At 37.5% G+C, this 13,354-nt stretch overlaps 1 protein-coding gene across 1 annotated transcript; it reads right to left on the bottom strand.

Annotated features, from left to right (window-relative positions):
- Nucleotides 1–705: 705 nt before the first annotated feature.
- Nucleotides 706–12,178, bottom strand: LOC104527573 (lin-7 cell polarity scaffold A). Its single transcript, XM_010171330.2, has 4 exons — nucleotides 12,113–12,178; nucleotides 9,580–9,789; nucleotides 3,706–3,918; nucleotides 706–2,082 (listed from the first exon to the last, which is right to left on the bottom strand). The coding sequence occupies exons 1-3, from the start codon at nucleotides 12,170–12,172 to the stop codon at nucleotides 3,706–3,708; spliced, it is 483 nt and encodes a 160-aa protein (XP_010169632.2). The 5' UTR covers nucleotides 12,173–12,178; the 3' UTR covers nucleotides 706–2,082.
- Nucleotides 12,179–13,354: the final 1,176 nt, after the last annotated feature.

Raw genomic sequence — 13,354 nt, 5'->3', positions numbered from 1 at the left:
GATTTTGATAAGCTTCTCTACATGAATTACATTCTATTATTGGGATTTATTAATCAGCACATTCCACTCCATCAAGCCTGAATTTTTTGGGGAAGGGGAGGGGAGGAGGTAGAGAGGCAGTTTGGAAAAACGCAGTACAGTGGGCTGACTAAATCTGAATACTTGGTCTCTGAAAATGCAGATATCGGTGTAATTCAAATCATACTGATGAGATACAGAACAGTTATATGCAGTCATAATAACAATTTATATACCGTCAATATTAATAGCAGTGTCAGTTTGAGAATACAGTTTTAAAATAGGTACATACAATTTTATTCAGTATAAAAAGACACCGTGCAGAGCACAATACAATATATTTCATCTTTAATTCTGGTAGTTCTCGAACTCCACCATCTTAATTGATATTGTCACCAATGACCACTGGATAGAATTACTTCTCTGTATAAAACAAGGCTTCTCTGGATGAATTCATGCTGTTTGGTTTTAAAAATACAGTAATTTCCTTTCAATGGCTACTTACATTAATCAAACACTGTCAAGACTGTTGGCTAGCATGTGGTTTCTAACATATGCTGTGATACTGCCAATTTCTCCTGTTTGCTTTGCCTCTCTGTTTGAGAATAGAACCTTCAAAATATTAATGGTTTCTGACTTTGTTCCAAGTTCACAACCAGAACACTGATTCAGAACATTTCTACATTCCTCGCATTACTAAACTTTCACTGACATCAGCTGGAGTCTTCAACATGCAAGGACTGTAGGGTTCTCCCCTAAGCTCCTTTTCTCCCCTGGTCTTTTTTAATGAAGCATAGAAGGCATGCTGAAAATAATTATTTTTTTAGAATCTGAGGGTTCCATTTTCTTGTTTTCTTAAAGCAGATGACATTTATAGCCTTCCAGCTTTGACTATTTTCTTTGGAAAAGCAGACATGTAAACTTAAGAACTTAGTTATGTATTTTGTTTGCACATTCCAATTTGGTTTGATTAAAAAAAAAAAAAAGTCAGAACTCTAACTTCAAATTGATTTAAATGATAATGTGTGAGTCTTAAAGGAAATAACTTACACTTCCTCCTCTCTAAAATGTAGTAACATTAGACTGGAAAATAAATTAAAGAATACAGAAAAGCCGAGATTATGCTATCACAGTAATATCTGCCAAACAAAGCTTGGTCTTTTGCTAACATTAGCTTACTACATTTGCAACACATGCTAAGCAAAGACCCTACTTCTCTAACAGGTACATTCAAACGATATATATTTTATGGAATAAATATATAATATATCCAGTTATAGATTTCTGAATAGTAACTATAATAGATACAAGCAATACCTATGTTTAAAAATACAGTTCTAGGATTCCCTAACTTTACTGCTAATACAATTAAAATTGACCTAAAACTTTCTCACTCTGTTGATGCATAATAAAATATATGGAAACACCAAGAGTAAAAAGCCAATTGCTTCTACAAATGGAATACTTTTATAAATATAGTAAATTGCTATTTCCAGAGGGAAAATTCAAAATTATAAACAGGAAGTTAGGTTAAAACAGCTCTACAATATATAGTACAAAGTGGCTATCAAGCGTGATGTATGAGTTTGATGTCTGTGGCAAAATTTTGAACTGATGTAGTTGTTCATTTCTGGAGATAACTGTAGAGAAAGATTCTGTACCCAGAAGCAGCCAATCTTGATCTCCTTAAAATAAAACTTTAAGTGATTAAAGAAAGCCAACTGGCCAATTTGTCAGAGTAAGGAGTGCAAGATTAGATCAAACAGAACTATTTGGAAGCCCTGGACTTCTCTGTTTCATAGGGTTTACCTATCATGCTGTTCTCACCAGGAACAGACTCACAGAAGCACTATGTATCTGTGACTGCTGTGTGCTGAAAAGCCTTCTCATGAAGGTACCCTCCCTATGGCTGTCTTAAGTACGTTATTCTTGTGCTGCGCATTCTCCAGATTAATTCTGTTTCATGTTCTCATAGTTGTTTCCTTTTGCTGGAATACTGAAGTACAGCTCTGGTTGCTTGATTACTGAACTCTTGATCGAGGCTTTTTTTTTCTTGAGAATAACCTAGAATTACAGAAATGCATTTCTCAGAGCAAGCACAAGGAATTGAGGAATTAAGTTGCTGCCTTTCTCTGCCTGCCTTTCTTCCCTTTTAGTTTAAAGAAAAAATTTAAATCAGTAAAAATACCTTACTTGCTAGTGAAAAGATTTAGGTAACTGAAAAAATTAAAAACTTAATGAGACTGTGCTGTTTGTATGTTTGTGTCCTGTAATGGCTCTATTTTACACAGAAACTCAAACCTGACTTCATTAAATGCTACTGTTATACCTCCTGCCTGAGTTAAGGCCCTGAGGTGAGATTCAGATCCCACTTGGAGACTTTGCATCAACAAAGCTGTAATTCTGGTCGTCACAGGACAGGGGATCTACAAGGCGGGTTTTTTCCCCCTACATATCAACAAAGGTCAGTGTCAACATTAATAATGATGAAACGATCACTGGAAGCTTCAGTTTCTGCCTGTTTGGAGACCTTCTGAGTCACTTGTAGACTCCTACCATTACAAACATCCTGTTTTGGGAACACCTGGTATGAGATGTGGAGGACTGGGATGTAAGTCATTGGGATATGCTTCCTACTTGATTTCATTTGGGTAAATGGAGCATCTCTATAAATGTATTAATGTCACAAACTCTCAGTGACTTCATAAAAACTACATATATGGAGAATCTCTGCACCTCACATGCCATGTGTGTTGACGACATTGGGAAACTTACAAGCATGAATGAAATACTTCCTATCAAACTGTAGATGAGAAGGAAGCACTTGTGGGTTCCCTGCAGAGGAACCACAGAGTGAAGTTTGGGTTCCCTGTAGCAAGGAAGGGACTAGAAAAGCTTTTCTTCACACACCAGCAGCAAATCTCAATGTTGTGTTGCAGAGTGGTAACAGACTATTTGAAAATACATTAAACTGTGTCTAAACCTGGTGGCATATTCTTACTTGTCACAAATGCTCTGGTTTTTAATTAAAAATGTTCCCAGGAACTACAAACTTATGCAGTCTTGCTTGCAGGTAAGCTAGAGCTGCACAGTGGCTATTGATCTCAGGGTTATTAGTTGGAAATTGTCTCTGGAATTCATTAGGATCTTTCACCTATTTTCAAAATGCATTTTTAGTAGGACAGACCAAGTGGTAATGGATCAAAGAATGAGCTCTGATCATTCTCCCTGCAGTACGTGCTTGTTGGGACCCTGAGGGCACTGCCAGCCCTGACTGTTCCTTGACCCCTCCCTGGGCTCCCTCCCTGTCCCCTGCCCAGGACTTCATGTCAGTCCCTTGGGGCTCCCCCCACCTGCCCACGCTCCCCCCAGGGCCCTCAGCCCCTGCCCCAGTGATGTTGCCGCAGGGTTGGTCTCCCGCTTCCCACAGCCCTGCCCTGCCCGGCCACGGGCCCCACTGAACCAGGCCCAGCTGTGGGCCCAGCCGGGCCTCAGCCGCTTGCCACCCCCAGGCAGATGCCTGATGCCTGGGGCTGCCCCGGTCCCCCCGACTGCCCTGCTCCTGGCTGGAGCTGGGACGGGCCCCGGTGCCAAGCCCTGCCCTGACGGAACCCTGGACCCGGGAGCTGCTGGCCCAGGCGGGGTGCTGTCAGCAGGCTTTTAGGGAAGACCAATGAATCCTCTCACCTACGACATATGGTTTTGCTGTGTAGTTTGCTGCTGTTGCTGCTGCTGAATGAGCAACTGCTGCTGTTGCCGGCGCCGGGCTGTTCTCAGTTTTTCGAAGCGAGCCTCCATCTCCTCCAGCACCTTGGGAGTGTAGCGAACAACCAGCTTGACGCTGTCTTTAGCCGCCTTCAGCAGCTCCACCGCCTTCTCGTGGTGCTCTCCTTCCACGCTCTGGGAGCAGGGAGAACAGATTTAATAATGAAAATGCTACTTTGATCTAGAGCTCTGTCCTCTTTTTTCATACAGAAAGGCTGTCAGGGTTTTAGGAAGTTTCCACACCTTACATCTTTCAAGGGACCATTAAGGGAAAATGTTAAGTAAGATTTATGCACTGTTGGAAGTGTATTCATTTTCATATTTTAAATAACCCAAATCTGTTTTAGGTTGCATTACAAAGCTAATTTCTGATCTGTGTGAAAACAAGGGGAAATACTCAACAAGCTTTATGTAAACAAAAATAATGTTAAAAAACCCCAAACCCTGCAGTAAAAACCCAAACAGTCTGTTTGCAAGGTACAAAATAGATTTAAATGTTGGTAAGAAATGAAGAAATTGCAAGTTTGAAATTGCAATTTATTTCTTACATTGTGACCCTGTTTGGATCCCGCAGGGAACAACATGTGGTGATTAAACAGTCGCTGAGCTGCAGGCGAAGGAGCATGCCCACGGCTCCTGGGGACAAGCCACGTCTTAGTTAATGGCATTACTCACACATTTTAACATTATGTTATACAGGTTCTCTGTTAGAAATAAACTGGTATTTAACTGGTTAGTTGTAAGCAAGCAAACACTAACAACTGAAACATTGCAAGTCCTTGCTGAAGGAATACAGATTTTCCCTCCCTTTCTGGAAAATGATTTACAGTAAGATGATATCTGCTGTGTAATCAAAAGTATTCCCAAAGGGGCTCAAGCTCTGATTTCTATGCTAACATTGTTTGAAACAGTAAATTTCCAAAAGGGAGAGATGTTTCAGCTGTGAAAAGAGTATTTAATTTCTACCATTAAGTGGACTGACCAGGGTGCTTTTCAGGCATGTGGATTGTTCCACACCTTAAGAGAATGGGAGAAATTTTCTAATAGTGTATGACTGCCTATGTGTGTTGTAGGATATATTCCAACAAACTCTGTACACTAAAAAAAAGACCACACAACCGAGATCTTCACATGGAATTTAGACCATTTAAAAAATAAGTAATTTTCTTCCAATATAAAATAAATCAAAGTTTTACTACATGCTGTGTTTTAAAACTCTTATGTATACCATGGTATTTAAAATGAAATTATACCCATAAGCCTCCAAAGAGAAGCAGCAGCGTTCCAAATATTTGGAGTTCAATTCACGCTAAAAGAATGACTTAGCATCATGATAGCAACTGTCAGAAGAAAACTCTTTCTATTTTCATCTCTCCTATTTGACTGAGTAGCATTGTGCAAGAACAGTGAATAAGCATTACTTCTGCTGTAGTACACTATGAGCTAAAAATCATGATTTTAAAGTTTCAAAAAGCAGAAGAATTTATATATAATACACTTATACATAAAATAATAAACAACAATGTTCAAGCTTATCGCCTTGCTATTTTTCTTTCTTCTCCTGTGAAATACCCTTCAACTTTTTACATACAAATAATTATTTAATGTCTGGGTCAACTGACTGGACTCAAGAATTTCTACATAAATGTTAAGATGCTTTGAAAATATTAATGCAACAGGTGCTGAATGATTACCAGAAACAGAGAAAACCTTGAAGTAAATAGACATTTGATTGTTGAAATAAATGACTTCATGTTTTTGAACTGTATGTTCATTAAATTCCTCGAGTACATCTCCTGTTCGAAGATTTTAAAGAAAATTCATGATCTGTGATGACCAGATTTGTTAGAAATCGTGACTGGGATAAATCTGGTGAACAAGCATTGCTACACAAAAGTAATTTGGAGAAAGAAAAAAGAGTTTCCTTACAAATATTTGAAAAAGAGGAAATTGTTGTTGTATGAGAAACAGTGAATGTATCTAATGTTTCAAAGGGTGCTAAAATAAAAAGCTATAGATGCATAGGGTATTTTGTGAAATTGCTTTAATAACCAAGTCACAGATACAAATTAAAACCTCTTCCCCACATCCCCTACCCTATAAATGCTCAATGTTAGAAGAGGTGATCATAACTAACACATAGTGTAACTAGCTATCTTTTATAACTCATTGCTTTGTGACTGGCTTTGATACTGGCTTTTGTAAACACAGTTCTCACCTTAAGAGGAACTGTATAAAATTTGGTAAGTATGACATGGCATGGACATTCAGAGGAAACAGTGTACTCAGTGTTGTTGTGATCAGTTTTGCTGTGGAAGTATGAACTTAGAACAGGCTATGAACAAAAATTGTCAAGGTCCCAAGCTACATGAAATAGCCAAAATATTCATTTGCTTTCAAAGAGTTGTTTGGTTCTAACTGACATCAATAAACAATTGTGATTGTATCTGTTTTATAAAGGAATAACAAGATGGTGTACTTTAATACTTCATACAACTTAGTAAACTGTATTTAATTCATGATGGCCTGTTTTCTTCCCCATGTGCCTCCAGACTTGTTTTTCCAGTTTACAGCCAGTATCTTCTAATTAGAAACAAATCGTTTGACTTTGTTGCTATTCAGGTCAATGGAAAACTTCCACTGACTTGAATAGTAATGATACAGAATTAAGCCTACAGCTCTGAACCATAACCAAAGAAGGCAAAATAACAAAGGCAACAAAAGATAGTGCTGCTACGTAGGACCCCTACTCTCCAAATGTACCTAACTCAGGTCTTAACAACTACAGTTTTCAACTGCTATTAATGTGATTGCTGTACTTGCTCTTAACATCTATACTGCTGCTTGCACTCGTATTTCCAAGGCATTATAAATGCTTCACCTGCCTAGCAGTAGCCGCACAACTTAAATAGCAGAGCCCCTTGGAGTAGGGAAAAGAGCTTATACCAGCAAAGGAAGTTGTTGTGCTGTTTGAATTCTTCTGCCTCTGCAAACCTCTGCGGCTGTGCTGGTGCAGGACTCATTGCTGGTATTGGTCATGCCTGTACAAGGGATTTTGCTGAGTGTATTACACTGGCTGGGGACATTGCAAGGATATGACATTCAAGTTACTTTAGAACTGTCCACCAAACGTGGATTTAATAAATTTGTTTCAGAATGTATATCTTTATCTTTATTTAATATGTATTTTTTTATTACATACATTTATATATACTTACATATGTATTTCTCTTGTTGCATTGTCAGATTGCATCCAAAAAAGGGATGCAAAATACTGTAGAGACAAGAACAGCTGAAAGAACTGCAGATATGGTCTGGGGAAACATCAACCATTACTGTATCCAGGCTCACAGACTTGTCATAAATACAAAAGAAAAAAATCCCACTTTCTTGCAGACAAAAAAGAATCTGATTGCTAGCCCACAAGTTGAGAACCGGAGAGGAATATTTCTATTAGATATCTGTAAGCAAATACTTAGGTGAGAAACTATAAACCTATTTTGTATTCCTTTCTGTATTTGACTCACACCAGGTATTTGACAAATGCAGAATCTTTGCCAGATATGAACAGCCACCAGCAAGTGCCTTTGCTGAGCCACCTGCAGGGCTTACTGCTTTCAATTTCCTTTACTTTTAGGGGGTGTAGGACAAAAGTATGTAACAAAATCCCCAGCATAATGAGAAAACACTTTTTTTAACATCCGGCAAAACAGCTCAAGGAACAGTCAGCCCAGTCATGCTGGGATAACAAATCTGGACTCTGAACACACAGCTCTAATTTTATGTTGATAATTACAAAGTTGGATAACCACCAACTTCTGAGCACAAACAAGTTACAGATATTCCATTTTCATTTCATGTTCCACTGCTGAGCCGTCTGTTGTATTGTACATACTGTATATTATTTGCTTTTCTCCAGCTAAATTGAGAGAAGCACAGAGTGAACTAGTCCCAGTGAACAGCGTTAAATTTAGACCTTTTTCCTCCTGTCTCAAGCTGTCTGCAAACAAATTGCCACTTCTATAATTTTTGCCTTTTTACGAATTATATTGTATGGGCTTAGCTCAGCCCAAGACTGCGGTGTGAGCAGTTGCTCATAGGTATTATTTCAATGCAACTGCAATTCAAATTTCAAATTCTGTTGTTTAGACTCTGAATGTAAAAATATTTCTGTTGCATCTTGGAATCAACTTTCTCATGTGCATACATATAATTGGGAATTTTATACTGTGTTTTTCTGCTCTATGAGCTTAACATATATTCTTGAGCACATTCATGAATTTTTTTGAACAGAGTATCATGAAATAGAGGAGACAACAGTCAAATTCAGTATGTCTTGACATCTGAAGGTTCACCACTTTCTTCCCTGGTATTTGCTCAGGCACTGTTGACAGTAAAAAAAATTTCAAGAATCATCCATCAATTAGTGACTATAAACTCTTTTTATTCACCTGTTGAAAGGTGAATGCTGAAAAACAACAAAATTATTTCTACTTCCAATCGGTGAAGTTCAGGCAATTGACTTATTAAATGTTCAGTTGATTTATTTTCCTCTGAGAAGAAATAATATTTTCAGTGGGTTTTCTTTTTTTTGTTTTGTATCTTTTCTTTCTCATTGCGTACAGGGGCAAGTAAGCTTCCAGACCTATTATTTCTCTGTTGAGAACATGGTGGTTGATAGAAGTGGTAAACAGCCTGTCTGAAGTGTTGCACTGATACTCTGTTTCAAGAGAAAGGGAATAGCTATTGTTGAGAGAAACAGATGACAACATGAAAGCATGCAGAAAACAGCATTTTTTTCATTCTTTATGGGCTTCCAACAAAGAGGAAATTTAAGTTGGAAAGTCTTTTATCTATGACTGGATTCAGGAATTGCTCCTACGTGCCTTTGGTCTATTTAAATATGAGGTTTAGATGGAGGTTTTGCATGAAAAAGGATTATGTTTTCATTAAGAGAAGTGTAGGGTTATATGAATGAGTATGCCTACCCTTTCAGTACTTTACATTCCCTTGTAAAAGGGAACAAAAAGCAAAATGAAAGGCGGAATTTTACCCATATCATGTAGTAGGAGTCTTATTTTTCCTCTCTATTCCAAGAGCCCTTATATTTTTATCTCCATACTGACATTCACAGTGAAACTACTAAAAAACACTCCACCTTGAAGTACTGACTTACATAAAAAATTACTATGTAAAAAACGGTACCTTTTCGTTGAAAATACATGCTCCCTGTATGTGTTCATTTGTACAGCTGATTTCTCTGACAAAGATATCACAGCTGGACGAATGTCACTGAAAGAAATCTGGAATATGCCTTCCATTGCAAATCAGCACCAAATGTGCTTACCCAATTTATTTTGATTTTATGTGTTCAAATACTCTGAAGGTCACAAGGCTGCACAAGAGCCACTGAGGCATCACTGTGCTTGGAAAGTGCTATGTGCCTCAGGTGGTATGAAGTGCAAGAATGAGAAAGCCTGTTATTATGCTTTTACTGCAAAAGGAACTTACAAAATTATCAATTGAGAAAGACATAGCTTCCTGGTAAATTAAGCATGTAGTGCAGAATTAAAATGAAGCTCTTTAAGCACTCTCCATTACAACAGAAATTGTAGTGGCACAAAGTTGTCAATGCAGCTTTGCCTCACTGCATCACAAATGCACACTGAAGGTCTCTCACAGAGCTAATTCTTTTTGTATCATATGGCTGCATTTTAAATCATGGTATTAGAACAGCTGTGAAAAATGAAAATGAAACCCAGATGAAAATGAAAGCTCTATCAAATTTCCACGTACCACTCCATTAACTGAAAGCAGCTGGTCCCCCCGTTTGAGCCCTCCATGCCTCTCCGCCACTCCTCCAGGAATGATGCGAGAAATATAAATAGGTGAATTTTGTTCCTTTCCTCCCATGACATTAAAGCCCAGGCCTTCATCTGTTTTTGGCAGCTCCACCACTCGTGGGTGTGAATGGCCTTCACTTGCAGCAAAAGCAGCAACTGTTGCCTGGAAGAAAAAAACAAGTGATATGGCTATGCAGGGAGAACACTGATATACACTCTGTTGTTCATTTGCAGGAAGAATTAATTCCTGTGAAAACATGTCAGTAACTTATTCTGACTTTTTCTGATCATCTGAAAGCAGTTTAAAAGAATTACGTTCCGTGCCAATGCCTTTGAAATAAAGGAATAAGCAGAGGAATAGAGAGTTTAGGTAACTCGTCAAAGATAACGCAGAAAGTTAGCAGCAGAGCCAGAAGTAGGCACTGGGAAGCCTGACTGCGTGGTGGTGAGCACTTATCATCACTAGTGCATTATTTATTACTGTGGGATAAGATAATGTGATATCTACTGTTGAAATAAAGCAGATGAACTGAATTGTTAACTCTCTGCTCTGCTTTCAGAGGTATGGAATGATTTATTTTATTCTTTGGGGACACAAAAAAAATCCTAAAAGTATATTCTTATTTTAAAACATTTAATTTATAATCTTTATGAAATCTTGCAAACTGAAGAACTCCTGGAACGGGAATATTAGGTTTTATAATGTAATTGGATTAACTTTCATTGAAAAATTAAATCTAAAGACAGTGGATTTATAAATCAATTACAAAAATCCTAGACTGTTAATCTTACTCTGTCAAAAAAACCCATGTAACAAACTGTAAAGCTTGTCCAGAAAAATATTACATCTTATACTTCATTCCTTATGACAAGTATTTTCCTTCTTCTAGATCTCAATAAATCATTAAATAAACATTAAGAAAATCTTTTATCCTTTTCAATATATGTTTGTAGTCCAAACTGGTTGAACAATTCTGCATTATGCTAATGTTTTTAAGCATCCTAATAATGCTTATGTTTAATAGAAGCTAGTGGATGATGTGACATAATGGATCATTCTCAGTTACATGTGTTTGCACATGCAGACCTTGTCATCATGCATACATTTTATGTCAGACATGAATGCACTAGAAGAATGCAATGCAGACAGCCCAGAAATAACCAGGAAATACTGCGATACTGAAACATTGCTCTGTAACCCTGCTGTTCTATACGAATAAGAAATGAGAATGGCAAACACTAATTGAGTTTCTCCCCATTTACTATACAACACAGCAATAATTTCTACATTTACCTGCAGTGTAGACAAATTAGAATCTCATACAGACATTTCTCTATATAGCAGCATAGACTTTACAAATATACACTGTCCACAAACTTTCAGTTAGAAGAAGGTAAAAATCAGAACAGCCTACAGAAAGGAATGTTCTACTTAGTAAGGGAAATACACTGCAATTTAGAGCATATTAGGTTATTTGCTGGCTACTACCCAGCTTGCTTCTCTAAAATACTGCAGAAATCATTTTGTACCATACCCCCAGCCTTCATCTTCTGATCCAGCTTTAAATTAAAATCTCTTGACACAAATACATAATGGTAAGATCTTAGTTCCATTAACATTTCAGGGAGTTTTGTCACTAACTTCACAGGAGTGGGACCATAAAGAAATGTCTCTAAAAATATTTATGGCTTTTGCAGGTTTACCTGTTTCGCGTAGTACCCACTATACCACCCAGAAGATAGTGTTGAGTACAAAATGATAATGGAAAAAAGAAAGCCATGGTGGACCTCTCTGTTTGGAAGCATCTATCTTTGTGCATGTTATGAATACACAGAGCATATTTCATACTGGCATATAGAATGAGTTCTTTCACAGTTGTGTGAATTCCCTTAGAAAACTGCCATTTTAGTAGTACTAATGTTGCTGTCATAGTCTAAGGGCATGAGAAAGGCAGGTCCACATGGAAAACGAGACAATATGTTTTATTAAAACAGGTAATGCATCAGAAAAAAAATGGGCTTGCATTTGGCTGTAGCGTCTCTTGATCAGGCCATTTTTGTCACTGTTCATCCCTACCGCTTGCTCAATACCTACAGTTCCCATTAGTTAAAGTGGAATTTTGGCTGTTTACTTTCTATCTCCCAAATCATTGTGTCCTCTCTGGATGAGCTGTATGGGAAAATAGTCCATTAAAATATTGGTCGCTGCAGAATGAACCAGTAGATTTGCTTTTGCAAAGCAACTTTTCAAAAAGCATCAATTTCCATAAAATCATTCTCTTTTCTTAAGCTACAGAAGCAGCATAAAGGTTGAAATTTTCCATTATGATTGTTACCTGGGAAGTAGCACTGGTTCTAGACTCTGGGCTGCCACTGATGTCTAAATTTTCTTACAGTGTACACACGAATACCTGAAACACACACGCGCACAGTCAATTACTAGGTCACTTTGGTAACACGTATTTCAACAGTTGCACGTATCCTACCTTTGCAGTGGCCCTGGCTCGGAATTCGGGGCAGCCATTAACAGTTATGGTTTCATGCATGTATTGATACACCTAAAATGTTCATGAAAATAAAATGAAATTAATTATAGAAGCAAAAAAAGGACTTTATATTAACCTAGACATGACAGTCCCTTTCCCTCGTAAGACTGTATTTCATTAATGCTGTATTCATGCATCACATAGTTGAGCATCTGCTAAACTTGTGCATGCTTAGGTTTATAGAAAACATCAATGTGTGTTTCTCATGACACTTCGCAAACTTGATTGTGCATCTTCCAACGTGATTCCCTTCCCATCTCTAGCACACCATTTCCCAGAGCCAGGACAGTTAAGGTTCTATGTCAGAAAAAATTGGTGTCCCCCTGCAATTGATTTGAATGCAGATGATCTGAACTGGTTTGTGTGGTGTCAGCCTCCACTGATGGCTTCTTTGTTCTTTGACCTCTCCTTTGAACTAAAGATTTAGGAGGCTGATGTTACAAAAAAAAAAAAAAAAAAAAAAAAAAAAAAAGTAAGTTGCTCAGCATATGGATGCAAAAGAATTGAAGTAAAAATTAAATTCTGGAGAAAGGTCTCCGTACTGATTTCCATCAAACATAGCTAGGAATGGGAAAAAGGGCTGGCAGCCTGGTAGGTCAGACACGGACAACAGGTAAGATTATCCTTTATGACGGAATTGTACATCGACATAAATGGCATAAAATCAACATTTCCAATATGTACAACTTTTTGTCTGTTGGGTTTTCTGGTATATGCTCTTGTCCCACTCTCCCTTTTAAACATCTTCAGTAAGGAGAAAGGAAAACGCTCTCTCACATCGCCTTTGTTCTCTAGACTTTTCAGACTCTTGGATGAAAAATATCAAAAAATGCCTTGATACTACCCAGTTATTTTGAAATCAACTTTAAAAATTAAAAATATTTATGCATAACATATAGACATTTTTTTTAAATCTAGAGGTGAATGAAAACAAACAGAATATGTTATCTAATTTTCTTGTAAAAACATCAAATCTAAAAAAATGTTCCTATATGCCACTGATTTACTCTGGGCATTTTCTTAACCTATTTCATAAAGAATTTTGTTTTTTCATGTGCTTTATGTCTCAGGTTGCATTTCTCAGAGAGAGCCTGTGCTGGTAAAGTATGTTAGCTTTTACAGCAGTCTCTTTCATAGTGTCCTTGAGGAGTGCAGATTCAATCATACTTTCCAAAATATATT

The sequence above is a fragment of the Antrostomus carolinensis genome, unplaced genomic scaffold (assembly GCF_000700745.2).
Source record: "Antrostomus carolinensis isolate BGI_N321 unplaced genomic scaffold, ASM70074v2 scaffold22237, whole genome shotgun sequence".
Lineage (NCBI taxonomy): Eukaryota > Metazoa > Chordata > Aves > Caprimulgiformes > Caprimulgidae > Antrostomus > Antrostomus carolinensis.
Note: the sequence above shows the minus strand (reverse complement) of the source record. Positions and strands in the feature narration are given on the sequence as shown.

Coding starts and splice junctions, on each gene's coding strand:
- LOC104527573 (XM_010171330.2), bottom strand. CDS start 12,172: ATGCATGAAACCATAACTGTTAATGGCTGCCCCGAATTCCGAGCCAGG. Junction 9,790..12,112: donor GAGCCAGGGCCACTGCAAAG/GTAGGATACGTG, acceptor TTTTTCTTCCAG/GCAACAGTTGCTGCTTTTGC. Junction 3,919..9,579: donor TGCTTTCAGTTAATGGAGTG/GTACGTGGAAAT, acceptor CCCTGCTCCCAG/AGCGTGGAAGGAGAGCACCA.